Source organism: Hyla sarda, chromosome 3 (assembly GCF_029499605.1).
Source record: "Hyla sarda isolate aHylSar1 chromosome 3, aHylSar1.hap1, whole genome shotgun sequence".
NCBI classification, from domain to species: domain Eukaryota; kingdom Metazoa; phylum Chordata; class Amphibia; order Anura; family Hylidae; genus Hyla; species Hyla sarda.
This window is the reverse complement of record NC_079191.1, coordinates 314,925,835-314,941,967: the sequence shown is the minus strand read 5'-3', so window position 1 is coordinate 314,941,967 and position 16,133 is coordinate 314,925,835. Positions and strand designations below refer to the sequence as shown.

General features: G+C 41.6%; 1 protein-coding gene across 4 annotated transcripts in view; it reads right to left on the bottom strand.

Moving 5' to 3' along the window:
* SYNJ2 (synaptojanin 2) overlaps positions 1-16,133 on the bottom strand; it is a 153,353-nt gene that overhangs the window by 74,834 nt on the left and 62,386 nt on the right. For 3 of the 4 annotated variants that reach the window (XM_056567094.1, XM_056567091.1, XM_056567092.1), the window contains 2 exons: positions 13,815-14,040; positions 6,511-6,594 (listed from right to left, as the gene is read on the bottom strand). In XM_056567094.1, the coding sequence (XP_056423069.1) occupies positions 6,511-6,594; positions 13,815-14,040 (310 nt within the window). Of the gene's footprint in view, positions 1-6,510; positions 6,595-11,607; positions 11,665-13,814; positions 14,041-16,133 lie in introns of those variants that run through there. The other variant, XM_056567093.1, reaches the window with a different exon arrangement.

Sequence of the window (16,133 nt, the reverse complement as noted above, 5' to 3'; positions counted from 1 at the left end):
GAAAAAAGCAGCAATGTGTGAACACAGCCTCGGGGGAGATGTATAACTATATATATATATATATATATATATATATATATATCAATATAAACAAACATCGATAGCTAGCATTGAGAAAATTCAACAATATGATATCACTTTTGGTAATCTGGCCTCCGGTAATCTGGAAATGAGCTCGAGTCCCATAAGTAGTAAAGCTTCCAAAATGATGGAAATAGAAAATATATATTACCAATATAGTTACCAGCCTGCAATAAGTCCGGACAGCATGTCACCTTGAGTTAAAGTGTGAAGTCCGCACATTTAAGATGGTAACAGACGCTGGCATGCGTCTTTGCGGCGGTCTGCCTGCCACAGACCAGCTGAAATGGTAGCCGCTTTCGGAATTGTTCGCTGTAGATGGTAACAAGCGATGTAGCAGGTGCGGACCTCTAGGTAACTCGATAGTAAGTGACGTCACAGGCGCTGGGCAACGCTGCCTGGAAGCTGGTCTCAGGAACAATATGCTGGTTTGCAGAGCTGGATCGGAAATCTCCGGTGTAAAGTCAGGTATCGGTGATGTGAAAATAATATCTATACACCTAGATGCGTTTCAGGGCTCTCATATGCTTGAACACGGCCCTTTTCTCAGTAAGCTTGTATCGAGGAAATACTCATAAGCGACATACTTTACTATGCACAGAACAAGGACATGTAAACTGGTATCTGGAAAGCAATCCATGTTGATAAATGCATTTCTGAGGACTAGTCTTATATATTCTCCTGGTAATGTATGGAAATGCACGAATGGAAAATGGTTTGGCAAGGTGAACTATTTATTATTCAATAAATAGTAGTGCAAACTACCTAGGTTAACAGGCAGAAGCCTAGAGTTTTCTGTTCAGCCTAAATCAATTGAATTTCACACGTGCTTGGGAAAGGTGGAGACCAGATCAATCCCTGCTATTTATCACACAACTTGCACCTTTCATTTGTACTTTATAAGATACAAAACAATTATAGACTTCGCTAAGAATCTAACTGGTACAGTAGTTCCCTGCTTCTGATTCCTTTAGATAAAAGTGCGACTTCACAAATATCATACATGAGATTACAAAACAGATATAGTGTAAATAGATAATGTGTCATTTATTTTTGGATATCCTTTGATTAGAGATTGAATTTAGCGAGTGGCCATTGAGTGGTAAAAACAGGCTTTACAGATCTATACTTTTTAAATCACATTTTTTGCGTATTATTGCAAGCTGCCCCCCTATGCTCCTTATGTTGCTATTTAGGAGGCTGTTAGGTAAGTCATTGTATAACGGTGGCACTTAACATTACTAGTCATCCTGGTGAATTATTTTTTTTAGTTCTGATGGCTTCCTAGCACCAATATTTTACAGCAATATCAATATTATAGTCATGATTTAACACATCTATCCACAATAATACACAGAATATTGTACTGGTATGTTGATGTCCTACAGAAATCAACCCCGTTGTATTTTTGACTACATTATATAACAATACATGATACAAATCATAAAAAAGAAAAGTAATATTTTAGCACAAATTTGTGCATCAGATAGAATCGGAATGCCATACTTGTTTCATGGCCGTTTGCAACCTTCCAACTACAAGAACTGATGAAATAATGTGGAGCATTGGATGATACATTTTTGGTTTCTGGGGATTTCATCACCTTGGGATAATTCTATCATTTACTATTCATTTGCCTAAGCTCTCATATTAGAACACTTACACAGCCCTATCAGAACTGTGCACACATACTATGCTGGTAAACCAATATTAGTACACTGGGTGTCATTAAAATTGCATTCTATGTTTTATAACACGAATAAGACAAAAAATATAAGAAGAAAGCCCAGTCAATGTATCTTAACCCCTTAAGGATGCAGGGTTTTTCAGTTTTTGCACTTTCGTTTTTTCCTCCTTACCTTTTAAAAATCATAACCCTTTAAATTTCCCACCTAAAAATCCATATTATGGCTTATTTTTTGCGTCACCAATTCTACTTTGCAGGTACATTAGTCATTTTACCCAAAAATTCATGGCGAAACAGAAAAAAAAAATCATTGTGCGACAAAATCGAAGAAAAAACGCCATTTTGTAAATTTTGGGGGCTTCCGTTTCTACGCAGTGCACATTTCGGTAAAAATGACACCTTATTATTCTATAGGTCTATACGGTTCAAAGGATACCCTACTTATATAGGTTTCATTTTGTCGTACTTCTGGAAAAAATAACTACATGCAGGAAAATTTATACGTTTAAAAATGTCCTCTTCTGACCCCTAAACTTTTTTATTTTTCCACGTACAGGGCGGTATGAGTGCTCATTTTTTGCGCCGTGATCTGAAGTTTTTATCGGTACCATTTTTGTTTTGATCGGACTTTTATATCACTTTTTATTCATTTTTTAATGGTATAAAAAGTGACCAAAATATGCTTTCTTGGACCTTGGATTTTTTTTACGTGTACGCCATTGACCGTGCTGTTTAGTTAACTATATATTTTTATAGTTTGGACATTTACGCACGCGGCGATACCACATATGTTTATTTTTATTTACACTGTTATTTTTTTTTATGGGAAAAGGGGGTGATTCAAACTTTTATTAGGGAAGGAGTTAAATTACCTTTATTAACACTTTTTTGTACTTTTTTTTGCAGTTTTATAGGTCCCATAGGGACCTATAACACTGCACACACTGATCTCTCATGCTGATCACTGGTGTGTATTAACACGCCTGTTATCAGTGTTATTGGCGCTTGACTGTTCCTGCCTGGAGCTCAGGCACAGAGCAGTCATTCGTCGATCGGACACAGAGGAGGCAGGTAAGGGCCCTCCCGGTGTCCGGTTAGCTGTTCGGGACGCCGCGATTTCACCACGGCGGTCCCGAACAGCCCGACTGAGCAGCTGGGTCACTTTCCCTTCAGACGCGGCGGTCAGCTTTGATCGCCGTGTCTGAAGGGTCAATACAGGGCATCACCGCGATCGTTGATAGCCGCCGGGACCGGCCCGATATGCCGCGGCGACACCGCATGACCCCGCGGCATATCGCGGGAGTCGGCAGAGGACGTAAATATACGTCCTTTGTCGTTAAGGGGTTAAATCTGGTACCATTGTTATGGATAATAGATGTAAAACGAAGATCATTCTTCTAAAATGAAGGTTACATCCTGTATTACACCCTGTGTGACATCCCTTTTGGCACAGAGAGAATATGATGCTATGCTTACGTAAAGTAGTCTGCTGACCAATTAGAATGCTTACACAATGGGCTACGCCCTACTGAAGGTTATATCTTGTGTGTACGCTATACAATAAATCAGAGAACTGCTTTGACCCAAAGAGAGAGTCAGCATCTGTTTTCTCCGTGCACGTATTTATACAATTTGGAGCAGGACATCAACCTAGAGTGGTCACTTAGAACGCATCCAAAACAGTTGGCGCCCAATGCGGGGCTCGAGGTCATCATCTCTGACCGAGCATCCCCGCACACCGGAGGACAGGATAACCTTTTAAGGGACACTGGGACGTCAGCCAGTAAATCAGGGCAAGAAAATCAGTAATCTTACCTCTGATAGTGTCCCGTTGTTAAGGTTAGTCTAATGTCTGGTGTAGGAGGCATGGCCAGCAGAGTGCATCTGCGAGGGGAGAGAGTAAGAACCCAGTCTGTGAGCAGATTGATGTTCTGTGAATTTTGTCAGTAAATCTTACTCCAGTGTGATTTGAAACTTCTGTGATGTGAGGCGCTTCTCATATTCTTGTATTAATGTCAGCCCGGTGTCTGATTCAAGGACAGATGGGGAAGAAGGCAAGCAGTAGAGATAGCCAAAGGTGTTTGTCTCACTGCCAAAATCCCAGTTGCTATACACATAGGGAGCTGAGAGAGAAGTCTCCAGTAGGTAATATGGCCATCTCGTAGGTCGTAAGGCCTTCTCGGATATCCAGGAACCGGACACTCCACACCAGCTTCAAAACTTTCTTGGGCCTTGTCTCCTACTGTCGCCCATGGATACAGGATGCCTCTCTCCTCATGCAACCACTGTATAACTGCATTCCCAGGCATCCTTGAACACCCTTCTTATTCACTGCAGCTGCTGTCCGCTCCTTTCACTCACTCAAGGCTTCCATTTCTTCTGCACCAGCACTGGGCATCCCCAATTATGCCCTTCCATTCCAGCTCTATGTTACGGAACGACAAGGCACCGCCACATGAGTCCTCACCCAAGCTCACGAGGCAGGAATCGGCCCTTGGGTACTGCTTCAAATGTTTGGACCCTGTGGCCCGAGCAGCCTCCTCTTGTGTTAGAGCTGTGCATGCAGCCAGTTTTCTCCTGGACGTCACCTAGGACATAGTGCTTGGATACCCTCTTAAAGTTCTGGCTCCTCATGACATCTCAGCCATTCTCCAACAGACTCAAACACGGCACCTCACTGCTGCCCATCACCTACGGCTCCAGTGCAGCCTACTGCTACCGGACAACATCAACATTCAACGCGGTCACATCCGTAAATGGGCACTGTCAGATACAAAAACTTTTGATATGTTGTAAAGCATGTAAAGCATGAAAAACCAAATAGGTTTTTCAATTGCTTTCATTAGAAATTTTTTAGTATTTCATACTGAAAAGGCCAGTCAAACAACTGCCCCCCCCCCCCTGCCTTCTTGGATACATACATGTCCTGCTGTATCCATGCTTCATCACCTATGTCATGGACACACTTCCTTCATTGACAGCTGTGAGCGTAGGGCTCACAGCTGGAGGAATAATCCTCTCACTGTCAGCTTGTGTGCCGCTACTGTCAGTGAGGACAAGCTGGGAGTTGTTGTTTTGCTAATGCTAGGGGAAATGTGAGCAGACAGCATACTGAGGGAGGGGGCGGAGACCTGCACAGTGAGGCCACGCCCCCTCCTATTGAGAGGAATTCAGACTAGTGAACTAAATTTAAAGTGTAATATATGTAATAAAAAAAAAAAAAGTGCTAGACATAAAAAATTGATGTACATGATAAGGATTAGGTAGTGAGTGATTTATGAAGAAAAAAATAAAAATAAATTTGGGATCTGATAGGTACGCATTAAGACTAAGTTTCCATTTTTTTTTCTGGAAGTTTTTGGAAAACTGCCACTGCAGTTTTTGAGCCAAAGCCAGAAGTGTATTCAAAAGGAATAGAACATATAAAGGAAGGACTTTTATATGATCTATTCCTTTTGAATACACTTCTGGCTTTGGCTCAAAAACTGCAGTGGCAGATATCCAAAAACTGCCACAAAAAAAAAAAAAAAAAAAAAAAACAAGTGGAAACGTAGCCTTACCCAGCTACACTTCTTCCTCTCCCAAGGGGGGGGGGGGGGGTATGAGCAGGAGGATGGAGAAAACAAAATTAACCTCACAGCAGAAGAAGTACTTTAAGAACAAGACATCTGGGCTACCACAGAAACCTTTTATGGTGGGGAACCACATGACTGCCTCACATTGTTCTGTATTTAAACATATACTCTTTTCTTGGAATTTCAATCAAACGAGTGAAACTTTAATCATAATGGAATAAAAAGTTAAAAACTTATACTTTTTACTTAAAAAACGGATGCAACCGGACATAATTTATTTTTCAACCCGTATATGGTTTTCAACCGTAAATGGATGAAATTTGTACACACGTTTTGATACAGTTTAGTCTGGTTTTGAGGAATCCATTTTTCATTCCAAAACCTGATACGGGAACTGTATTGCAAAAACATGGTGTGAACCCACCCTCAGAGATGCTTTTAGTCAAGTGCTTCTGGATTGTTCTAGAGATCAGGAGAAGCACAGAGACTCTGAACAAAGAACATCACATTAACACTTTAATTTCCAAGAAAATTTCTTCTTAAGGGGTTAAAGGGGTACTCCGGTGAAAAACTTTTTTTTTTTTTTTTTTTTTAAATCAACTGGTGCCAGAAAGTTAAACAGATTTGTAAATTACTTCAATTAAAAAATCTTAATCCTTCCTGTATCCTTCCTGTATTTTTACGCCTTGTAAAAATGAAACAATGGTGCTACTAGAACATGTTTGAGATTTTGAGTTTTCTTCTCCACATTGCTGCTATTCCTGTAAAACACCTAAAGGGTTAAACTTTCTGAATGCCCTTTTGAATACTTTGGAGGAGTGCAGTTTCTATAATGGGGTAAATTATGGGCGATTTCTTACAGAAAGGCACCTCAAATCCACTTCAAAACTGAATTGGTCCCTGATTTCAGATTTTTAAATTTTTTTAATTTTAAATTTAGAAAAATGCTGCTATATTTATGAAGCCAACATACAAGTAGACAGATTGTATATGTGAATAAATATATTATTTATTTGGCATGTCCGTATTCCTTAAAAGTAGAATATGTCACGAAAAAACTCGGAATTGAGAATGATAAGTAAAGGCATCTCAGAGTTATTAAATGCATAAAATGACTTAGATTTGCAAAAAATGGCTGTGTCCTTAAGGGGTTAAATGGCACTTTACCTGCAGCCCTGGTTGTTCCCAGAATAATGGGACAGATCCTCTGATTTGAACAAAGGAGGAAACATCATCATCCACATAGATCGTCTGTAAAAAAATAAAAACACATAGGATTCATTTTATTCATATCATAATATATATTAGTATTTTAATTAAAATGCCAGAAACTTATTTGCTTTCTCCCGTTTTCCTAATCTCCATTATACTAACCGTCAAAAGAGACAAGTAAAAGAAACAAAAAAATCCTACAGACCTACAAAAAGCAACATCTATTACCTGGACAGGTTGTCTTCCTGAAAAGGACTTTGCAAACATAAAAGATTACGTGTAAAAGGCTGGTATTCATTATGGAATCTGAACAGACAGGCAAAAGAGAATGTTTACTCTGCAGTTTAATAGTATTTCAAATTGCATAGCTATATTTACCAACCACAGTGGTACAAAGATTTTTCACCCGAATATGATGAACAGCAGTTCCACAGATGTAAGCAAGAGAATTCAAATTTAGAAATACTGTGCTATTGCGCTATTGCGGGGTCTTTTTTCTTACTAAGGGTGTATTCACTCATACGGTATTCTGACCATATTTGATGCACAGAATTTTTAGCTGCAGATTTCTATGTAAACTAAATTAATGATCACAGCTTCATATCTGCAGCTTCAAATGCTGCCATTAAATATGCACAAGATATTGTACGTGTGAATAGACCCTTACTATACAAAAATGAACAAAACATTTCGATAGGTCTATTACATGTGCACAAGTCCTTAGTAACAAAAACCTAAGATTAACATGACTGAATAGTTAATGATAAGCATTTAAAGGGGGTACTCCGTTGGTCAACGTGTTTTTCTGTTTTTGACTTACCTTATTTGTTTTGTTTAATTTCTATTCTTGTTGTTTAGCCTACTCTATTGTCGTTCTTTGTTGTCTTTTTTCCCCCCACTTTGTTTTCCTATCTTTGCTTCTATTTCTTGTTTCTTGCTGTGCTGAAAACTACAAATCCCAGCATGCCACATGCCTTGCTGGTTTGGGGCGGCTCCTTTTTTTTGTTTGTTTGTTCCCCCCTCCCCCTTCACATATAGGGGGAGATTTATCAAAACCTGTGCAGAGGAAAACTTGCCCAGTTGCCCATAGCAACTAATCAGCTTGCTTCTTTCATTTTTATGAAGGCCTGTGAAAAATGAAAGAAGCGATCTGATTGGTTGCTATGGGCAACTGGGCAAGTTTTCCTCTGCACAGGTTTTGATAAATCTCCCCCATAGAGATCATTCCCAGTATGAGATTTATTCCCCTGCAGTCCATACATCCCCAGGCCGTGCTCCTTCTCATCCTCCCCTTCAGATAACACTTATATTCTCTGTGAGGTCCTTCTCCTGTGCAGACCTGCGTCCTTAGAATACAGAGCAGGGGGGAGGGGAAGAGCTGTGTACTCAGCTGGATGAGATGAGGGGGCGTGGCTTATTTCTCATGCAGACAGAGAAAAAAAATAATAATCTGTGACATCTTGTCCACAACAGACTCAGAACTGTGGACAACAGTAAAAGAAAACCCTCTGAACTACACAACTTCCTGCCCAACAAACAGGTAAGAAAAACACACACATGCTGCCAAAACATATAACACATGTATATTGCAAAAAAACTAAACTTACAAAGAAGATGCCATATAGTCAAAAAAAAGTAACCACCGGAGTACCCCTTTAAGGTATGTTCACACAGGCGGGCTAAGAGCATGTTTCCTGCTGCAGGTATAAGTAGCGGGTGAACAGCCAATTTTCCACAGAGGAAAATCCGCCCTGTAATACCCGCAGTGGGAAACACGCTTATAACCCGGTCGTGTGAATGTACCCCTATATGCAAGGCCAGCTTAAAGTAGTACTCGAAAAATTCTTCCAATAAGTGTCAGATCGCAGGACCCCCGCAATCTGTCCAGGGATGTGGAAATCCTATCGCCCGACGCCCGGGACAAGTAGTTTTGGGTGCCGGGCAGGTGAATCGTTTATAGGTTTAGCTCTGTATTGGGCAAGCAGGGACAGTCAGACTTCCCCCTTATTTTTCTTTAATGCCGGTGTGAGGTGCCGGAGCCGATGCAAGTCTGCACCTCACACCGGCGCTCAGGGTGTATGGAGGGGGCAGTGGCGGCCCCCAGCTGATTTCAGTAGCCGGGGACCGCTGCTCAGAGCCCCCCCTGCTGGTGTGTGGGGATCTCACCTCACAGCTGAGCCCGAGCAGAGCCCGAGGTCACACGTCTGCAGGAGATTATTAAGCCACGCCCTCTCATCCCCCCTCCCGGATGATGGAGAGCGCAGCTCTGAATAACACAGGAAGATGGGGAGAATGAGGACGTACACAGCTCCTCCCTCCCCCACACACAGCCTCTCCCTTCCCCCTGCTCTGTTTACACAGGACCTAATTTATCTCTAGGAGGTTTCAAGTATTCACGGGAGAAAATACAGAGCGGGGAGAGGACGTGTGAGAGGAGACTGCAGTGCACGGGCTGGGGATTTCACCTCACACCGGCTCAGGTGAGGAGGCCGAGCATGCAGGCGGCGGGAAGGGTGGTTTTATATGTATGTAATGTATAATTAGAGGTGGTGTATCAGCGGAGGGTGTATGTATGAGGTGTGCATATGTATGGTGTATATGTATGGTGTGTGCATATGTATGGTGTATGTGTCATGTGCAACTTCCAGCATTTTCTGACACATAATTAGAGTAAATAAAATGCACAACACAAACTGGAGAAGCAGAACCCCCCCCAGTAACACAGCGGTGTTCAGTGGTTTCCAATCAAAAGTCTCCATATACAAGTCCCTATGAAGACTGAAAAATAGTGATTAAAATATTTTAAGAAGTGTGTATATATGTGAATAAGCCCCTTTTCTAATAAAAGTTCCGATAAAAACTACAGGTCACACAAGATTACCCTTATCTCTGTATATGGAAAAATTGGAGTTATAGGGGTCAGATGGGGGGGGGGGGCTTGCCTCGGGAGTGAAAGGAGCTAGCTACAGCTCTCCCTCTGCTAATAGTCTGGCATGCTGCGATCGCCATGGCCGCTATTAAACCATTAGATCACCGCTTTCTAAGTTGACAGCAGTGTCTAAAGGAATCTTATATCCATCCCTGGTGGTCTAGTGGGGGGGGGATCATACTATTTTGGTTGGAATTATTTCATCTACCAGGACAAGTGGATTTTCTTGAGGGACAAGTAGATTGTGTTCCGCTTTACTCCCTTGGACAAGTGGTTTTTTTAAATGAGGCGTGTTGAGGATTTGTTGGCTATTATTTTTTGACTGCTGACACCATAAACCCCCCCCCCCCAAAGAAATCAACTGGTTTGCAAATTGCATTTTAGTATTTCCTGTAGCCAAAAAGGTCACTAGAAAATGTCAGTTAAATGTTCCAAACACCAGAAAAAAATAGAAAGTCTAAAAGTTTCAGACTCATTGTATCTGGGTTTCTCAAAAGGAGTATCAAAACACAGTCAGCACACACAGCCTCTGGGGATATTTGGTAGTGAAACTTAACAGATCTCTACCAAAAAAATGTGCTTGCCAAACATAGTAAAAGGAGTACTCCGGCATAAATTTACTTCTCCCCAATCTATAGGATAGGGGATAACTAGCTGATTGGACCTCAGTCGGACCCCCGCAATCTCCAGGACGGGACCCCAGCACTCTGTGAGGAGCGCGTGTCGTCTACCGTTAGAAGGCAGGGGCTTCATCCATTTCTATTGGAGCACCGATGATGCCTGAGAGCTGGTGGTTGTGGGGGGTCCCAGTGGTCGGACCCCCCACCGATCAGCTACTTATCCCCTATCCCCCATACTGTAGATAGAGGATAGGTTTAAATATGAATGTCAGCAAAAAGGACGGAAAGAGATGGTGTCTTGCGTATCAATGCATCACATTTTTAATACTGTGTGTTACAAACAACAAGTCCGCTATTAATCCATTCTCTCTCATAACGCTGATGTTTGTATTGTCCACAGTCTTAGGCTCTCCTATTTGTAAAAGAAATACTAACAATGCCTCTGTATTTGCCAACAGATGGATTTACATAAGACAAATTAAAATTGTACTAAACGGTTCAGCAAACAGTCAGTCGTACAGGGAAGGAACATATATTTGATTCCCTGCAGATTTTGTACATTTGCCCACTGACCGGATCACAGCATTCATTTTGTATGGCCTGCAGATGATTTTACTCTGTGTAAATTCACGTAGGTAGCCCAAATGCACTGCAATTTACTGTTCTAGGGATTATAAGACCTTCCCCCAGAGGAGGGGATTTAGATTATTGGATTTTACGTAAAGAAACTTACTGGATCTATCATTTCAGATCCCTGTTTCCCTTGGGCCTCAATGAAGGACTTTATTTTACTTGTTTTATAGATCCATGTTAACTAACGTATTTTTCAATAAATCCGGTCCCTCTTAGCCTCGTATGTTCAAATATTTTTGTCATTCTATAATCACTGTTCATCACAGAAGCCCTGCTATTTTCTGTATTGGAATGATAAAACGCTGCATAGACATTATCATGTTAGTAACCACAGTTTATCCAGTGAAGGGATCCCCATGGTTACTCCCCTTTTTTCCTTGTCCTCCCAACAATCTAATCTCCCTCCACGCCTGATAGGGGGGGGGTCACCCTTTAAGGGCATGTGCTCTGCATTTTAGATAGGTAGGGTGAACCGATAGGGGCTAAATAGGGTTGAATTAACCCTTAACTCCCCCCCCCTCCCGGCTCTCATTAATGCACATACATTTACCTCCGGACAGAATGTCATCTCCTCCCTCTTTATATCTTCCATCCCATCCCTAATCATACATTACATCAGCTAATCCATCACTTTTATTTATATCCCTAGAATCAACTTTAAATCTCCTCCCGTTTAATTTTACATTTCTCACTCTTTATAAGTGCTACTAATTATATTTTGGTATCATTATGTTACTTATCTCCCCTTAGTATTGGCCTTTCCTCACTTGCATATAATCGTAATATATCCCTGAGTATACTAGTATTAGATCCCTGAGTTATCACACTGCGCAAGCGTATACACTTGTAGATACGGGTGCAGTACTTTACCCTATGCGCGTGTGCCGAGAGGTTCAAGGTGCGCATGCGCCAACTGTGCCTGGTCCGCACGAAGCATCCATCTGACTGCCGGGCGCATGCACTGGTCCCTCCATGTCCTCATGCACCGACAAGATCGTGGTGCGCATGCACCGACTTGTGTGTGGTCCACACACCATACTCATCTGATTGATGGGCACATGTGCGGGTCCCCCATGACCCAGGTGTATGAATGGCCCAAAGCAAGTGTACAGGGAGAGTCCTGCTAGAGCCGCACCTCCTGTGGGCGGCACCTAAAGTGGGAATTTGGCACCTTTTCATGTTATTTATACATGGTATGGTGTTGGTATGGCTGCTGCCATACTAGGGAGGAGGAGAGACTGCCATCAGAGATCTCTCTGCTTGTATTAGGGCTGCACGATATGGGGAAAATGTGGGATTGCGATTTTGGGACTAAATATTGCGATTTCAATATGCGATGCAATATAATAAACAAAAAATTGTGAAATCCCCCCATTTCATGTCCAGTCGCCTTCATTTGACATCTGCCTACCCATTTTATGCCCACCACCTATTTCACATCTCCCCCTTGTCACATTCTCCCCCCCATCACATTCTCCTCCCCCGTCACATCCCCCTTGTCACATTCTTGTACTCCAGCAATACACTGGGTTTTCCCGGCGGATTTCAAATCTTCCGCGGGACCCGGGAAACATAATGTATTGCTGCAGTACAAGCCCTTTCCCCATCAGCCAATCACTGGCTTGACACGTGACACCACTGCGGCCAGTGATTGGCTGAAAAGGTAAAGGTCCTACTGCCTGTACTAAGAAGAGAGGAAACTCCGGAGCGCACAGAGACGAATCTGCAGGGACCGGGACTAGGTGTGCAAAAGGTTTTTTATTTTTCTCCCTGCGCCCTTAGCTGTTTTTTTTTTTATAGCAGGGTACCTCCAACTGTTGTTAAACTACTACTCCCAGCATGCCCGGACAGCCTTTGCCGGTCCGGGCATGCTAAGAGTTGTACTTTTGCAACAACTGGAGGCCCCTTGGTTGGGGAACACTGACTTTTAGTATTTAAATTAGTTTTTACCTGCTCTGGTCGGCCCCTGCCATGGGAGCCGGCCCAAGCAGATAATCTCATGTTTTCCTGGGAGGCCGTATCGCTAGATCGCAAAAAGCTAAAATCACGATTCGATTGCTTTTGCGATATATCGTGCAGCCCTATCTTGTATTATCGCATATCTAGGCATCTGAGTGAGTGTTCCTTATCGGACCGATCTATTTCAGTTTGTGCATATGTTCGTATCCAGTATAATGCTTTATTGTATATGTAGCCTGCATTGTTTCCTTTTTTCCCCTGATGAACCACTCTCATCATTTGGTGTGTCGAAGTAGGGGGGAAACGCATTGGGAATTGTTGCATATGGTGAATTTCAACATAATGCTATGATTATAACATCTGTTGCAGGAAATCAGTACTACTTGTGGCAGACAGTACTGGTAATAACACATAGGGGGTTGGTCCCCTTAGTCACGCACCGAGCCGCAAATTTGGAGACTTGTTTTTGTATTTTTGCATCAGTTTTTTGTTGATTTGGAGGACATTTATTGTATTCAAAATTAAATGTTAAGTTTTAATTGAGCATATATTTACAATTTCAAGGAAAAATATATTTGATTCCCTGCAGATTTTGAACATTTGCCCACTGACAGGATCACAGCATTAATTTTGTATGGCCTGTAAACTATTTTATAATTCTCCATATGGCCCTTGCCAGAAAAATGCATTTCCCGCTCTGTCCTAGAGAGATAAAAACGTTTGGGTCAATCTTTTTTTCTGAATTCCATTGTTCCTTCAGGTTGTGGAAAAATAAACTAAACTACAGTGGTGTACGGTGGGAATACCAACAGGAAAAATAGATTTCCTTTAATTATACAAACCAAATAATGCAGGTCATAAAACCAATATACATTAAAGGGCTACTAAACTGAGAATGCAATGTCTATTTTTGACAATTATTTAACAGACCTACAACAAATGTTTTATTTTAAGTATACACACTTTGGATTACAATATTATGTAGAATAAATTGAGAAACATCTTGTCCTATGGAACAATAACGTTTAGTCATGGAAAGTACAGTACACAAGATTAATATTGTTTTGCACTTTTTTTTGTTAAAGGACATGTGTAAATAAATAACAATGTTACAATACCTGTTCTGTTTCAACAAAGTTAGAAACGTGGCCATCGTCATCTACTCCACGGATGTGGAACCTGGCACCTGCCCGCACACAGCTGATACGTGAGATAAGGCAAGCCTTGGCTTTCCGATGGGAGGCATAGACAGTACGGATTTCTACCCCTCCACAGATGACCTTCAACAGCCAATCTGAACAGTTGACTTGATAGTGTTTCAAAGGCATGTGCAACAGTCTGTTCCTGTAAATAAATAATGTATAAATAGAGAACATAATGACCTAAAAAGAAAGACATTGCAAGACAAAAAAGTAAAAAATACTTCAGTATTGAAGAGTGCACAGCATTGTTTTTGCCTGCAATAGTGTTGCGGCTTCATTTTTACGCTAGGCCATCAATAGCTGACTGGTTGAGTGCCAATAAGCGGCACAGCTGTTAATCTGAACAGCCATGTTGCCCAGAGTTATAAAACATACTGGGCCAATAGCCTTGGCGCTCAGCACCTGAGACCAGCTGCAATTTATAGTTAAAGCCAGGGAAGTTTGTGGTAGCGTGCTGCTCACTCCCGGCTGTCAATCAATTTTGACCTTTTCACTGTCAAAGTCTGTGTAGAGAAAAAGTCGGCTCTGCCCGACAGGGAGTGTAATGTAATGCCCCACACTTTTGACATGTCAAAAGTTTTTTATTTTAAATGATAGTAACCTTTAAAAGATAAAAAAAATTAAATAAAAATCACAGCTGCACAGTTCCAGTTTAGAACCTTTCAGCTCTCCTGACCTGTTTATTTCAGTAAATAGTTGTATCTTCTTTTTACTCTGCATTGTGCTACCATTTATCTTGGGGTGGGCTTTACCATTTACCTTGTCAAAGAGCCATGCCCCTACAGTACATTCTGGTACTGTTTGCCCTGAATGAAGAAAACCAGCTTACAGGGACAACGCCCCCACATGTGTAATCTCACAAATTATGAGTGGCACAATGGAAAATTGTTTATTTAAAAAAAAAAAAAAAGTGGTGTTCATGAAGAGTACAGGTATTTACTAAGAATTAACATGTCAGGACAGGATACATGTGTGTGTTGAGTCTTTTGCTGTTTTTGATTACTTTTTGTGCTGTCTCTTGGCCAAAGAAAGTGCTTATGTCCTTGTACTACCAGCCCAGGGAACTGCTGCCAATAACTGGTCACAGCAGTTACGTACAAGAGGAAGTGCTTACTGGTTGCAGCTCCTTATGCTGAGTGTATGGAGAAGAAATAGAGGCATTTTTTGCCAGGGTGGGTATGATTTTTTCTTCAGCTATTGCCTGCCCCGGTCAGTTATTTTAAAGTAGCGAAGGAAAATTCCTTAAAGGGAAACTCATCAGTTTAGCTGCACTAACATGTTGGTGCAGGTGTGTATTGCAGGTGACACTGATGATAATGATACTTACCTGTTCCCCAATCCATAGTCCTTTTGGCCCATTATCCTGTTGGAGGAAGGCTTGGTGTGTGGGTGGACCTTCAGGAGCACATTGACATCACCACTGATTCTTCTTCTCCAGGTCTGGCTGTGAGCATGCTTCAGGAAACAGGAGCATTGAAGTCAGCATGCTCCTGAAGCTCCGCCCGAACGAGGAAGATAACAGGTCAACGGGACTATGGACCAGGGACAGGTAAGTATCATTATCAGTGTCACCTGAACTGCACACCTGTACCAACAGGTTAGTGAGTGTAAAACTGATGAGTTTCCCCTTTAAGGGTACTCTCGCACATGCATAATTTGCTGCAGATCTCTCTCAATGAAGTCTGCTGCCAATTGAAGGCAACGGACAGTGAAATTAGGCTGTAGAAAATCTGCAGCAAAATATGCACGTGTGAACGTACCCAACGCAATATGTACATCTCAACTAGAGTTTTTTTTCCGAAAAAAAAATAAAAAAACCTTGCTGAAAATCTAATGTTTCAACAAATTAATATGTTCCTTTTAACCTGCCAAAGTCATGCTACCACTCAGCAACAAGTGAAACCAAATAGGAAATGGAGATCCATGATCAGTCATTAATGAGTAACACCCTGCTATCCTGTTACTTACTATATACCTATTCAGACATCTAGCTGGCTGCTTCCTTCCTTGGTTTCCTTTTATACTGGTTCTGGTATTGTATGCGGCCTCAACATTCAATATTTATTGGCACTTTCTAAAGCAGAATTGGAAAGCTTTCTGATATGTAGGTGTCCTGCCTACGCCAAGGTAATCAATTAGAAGCCATGCATCACAAAACACATTCATTTATGTACAATAATGTGGAGCAATGAAACATGGTAAAAGCATAAAGTATGAACAACATCCCACACTCCG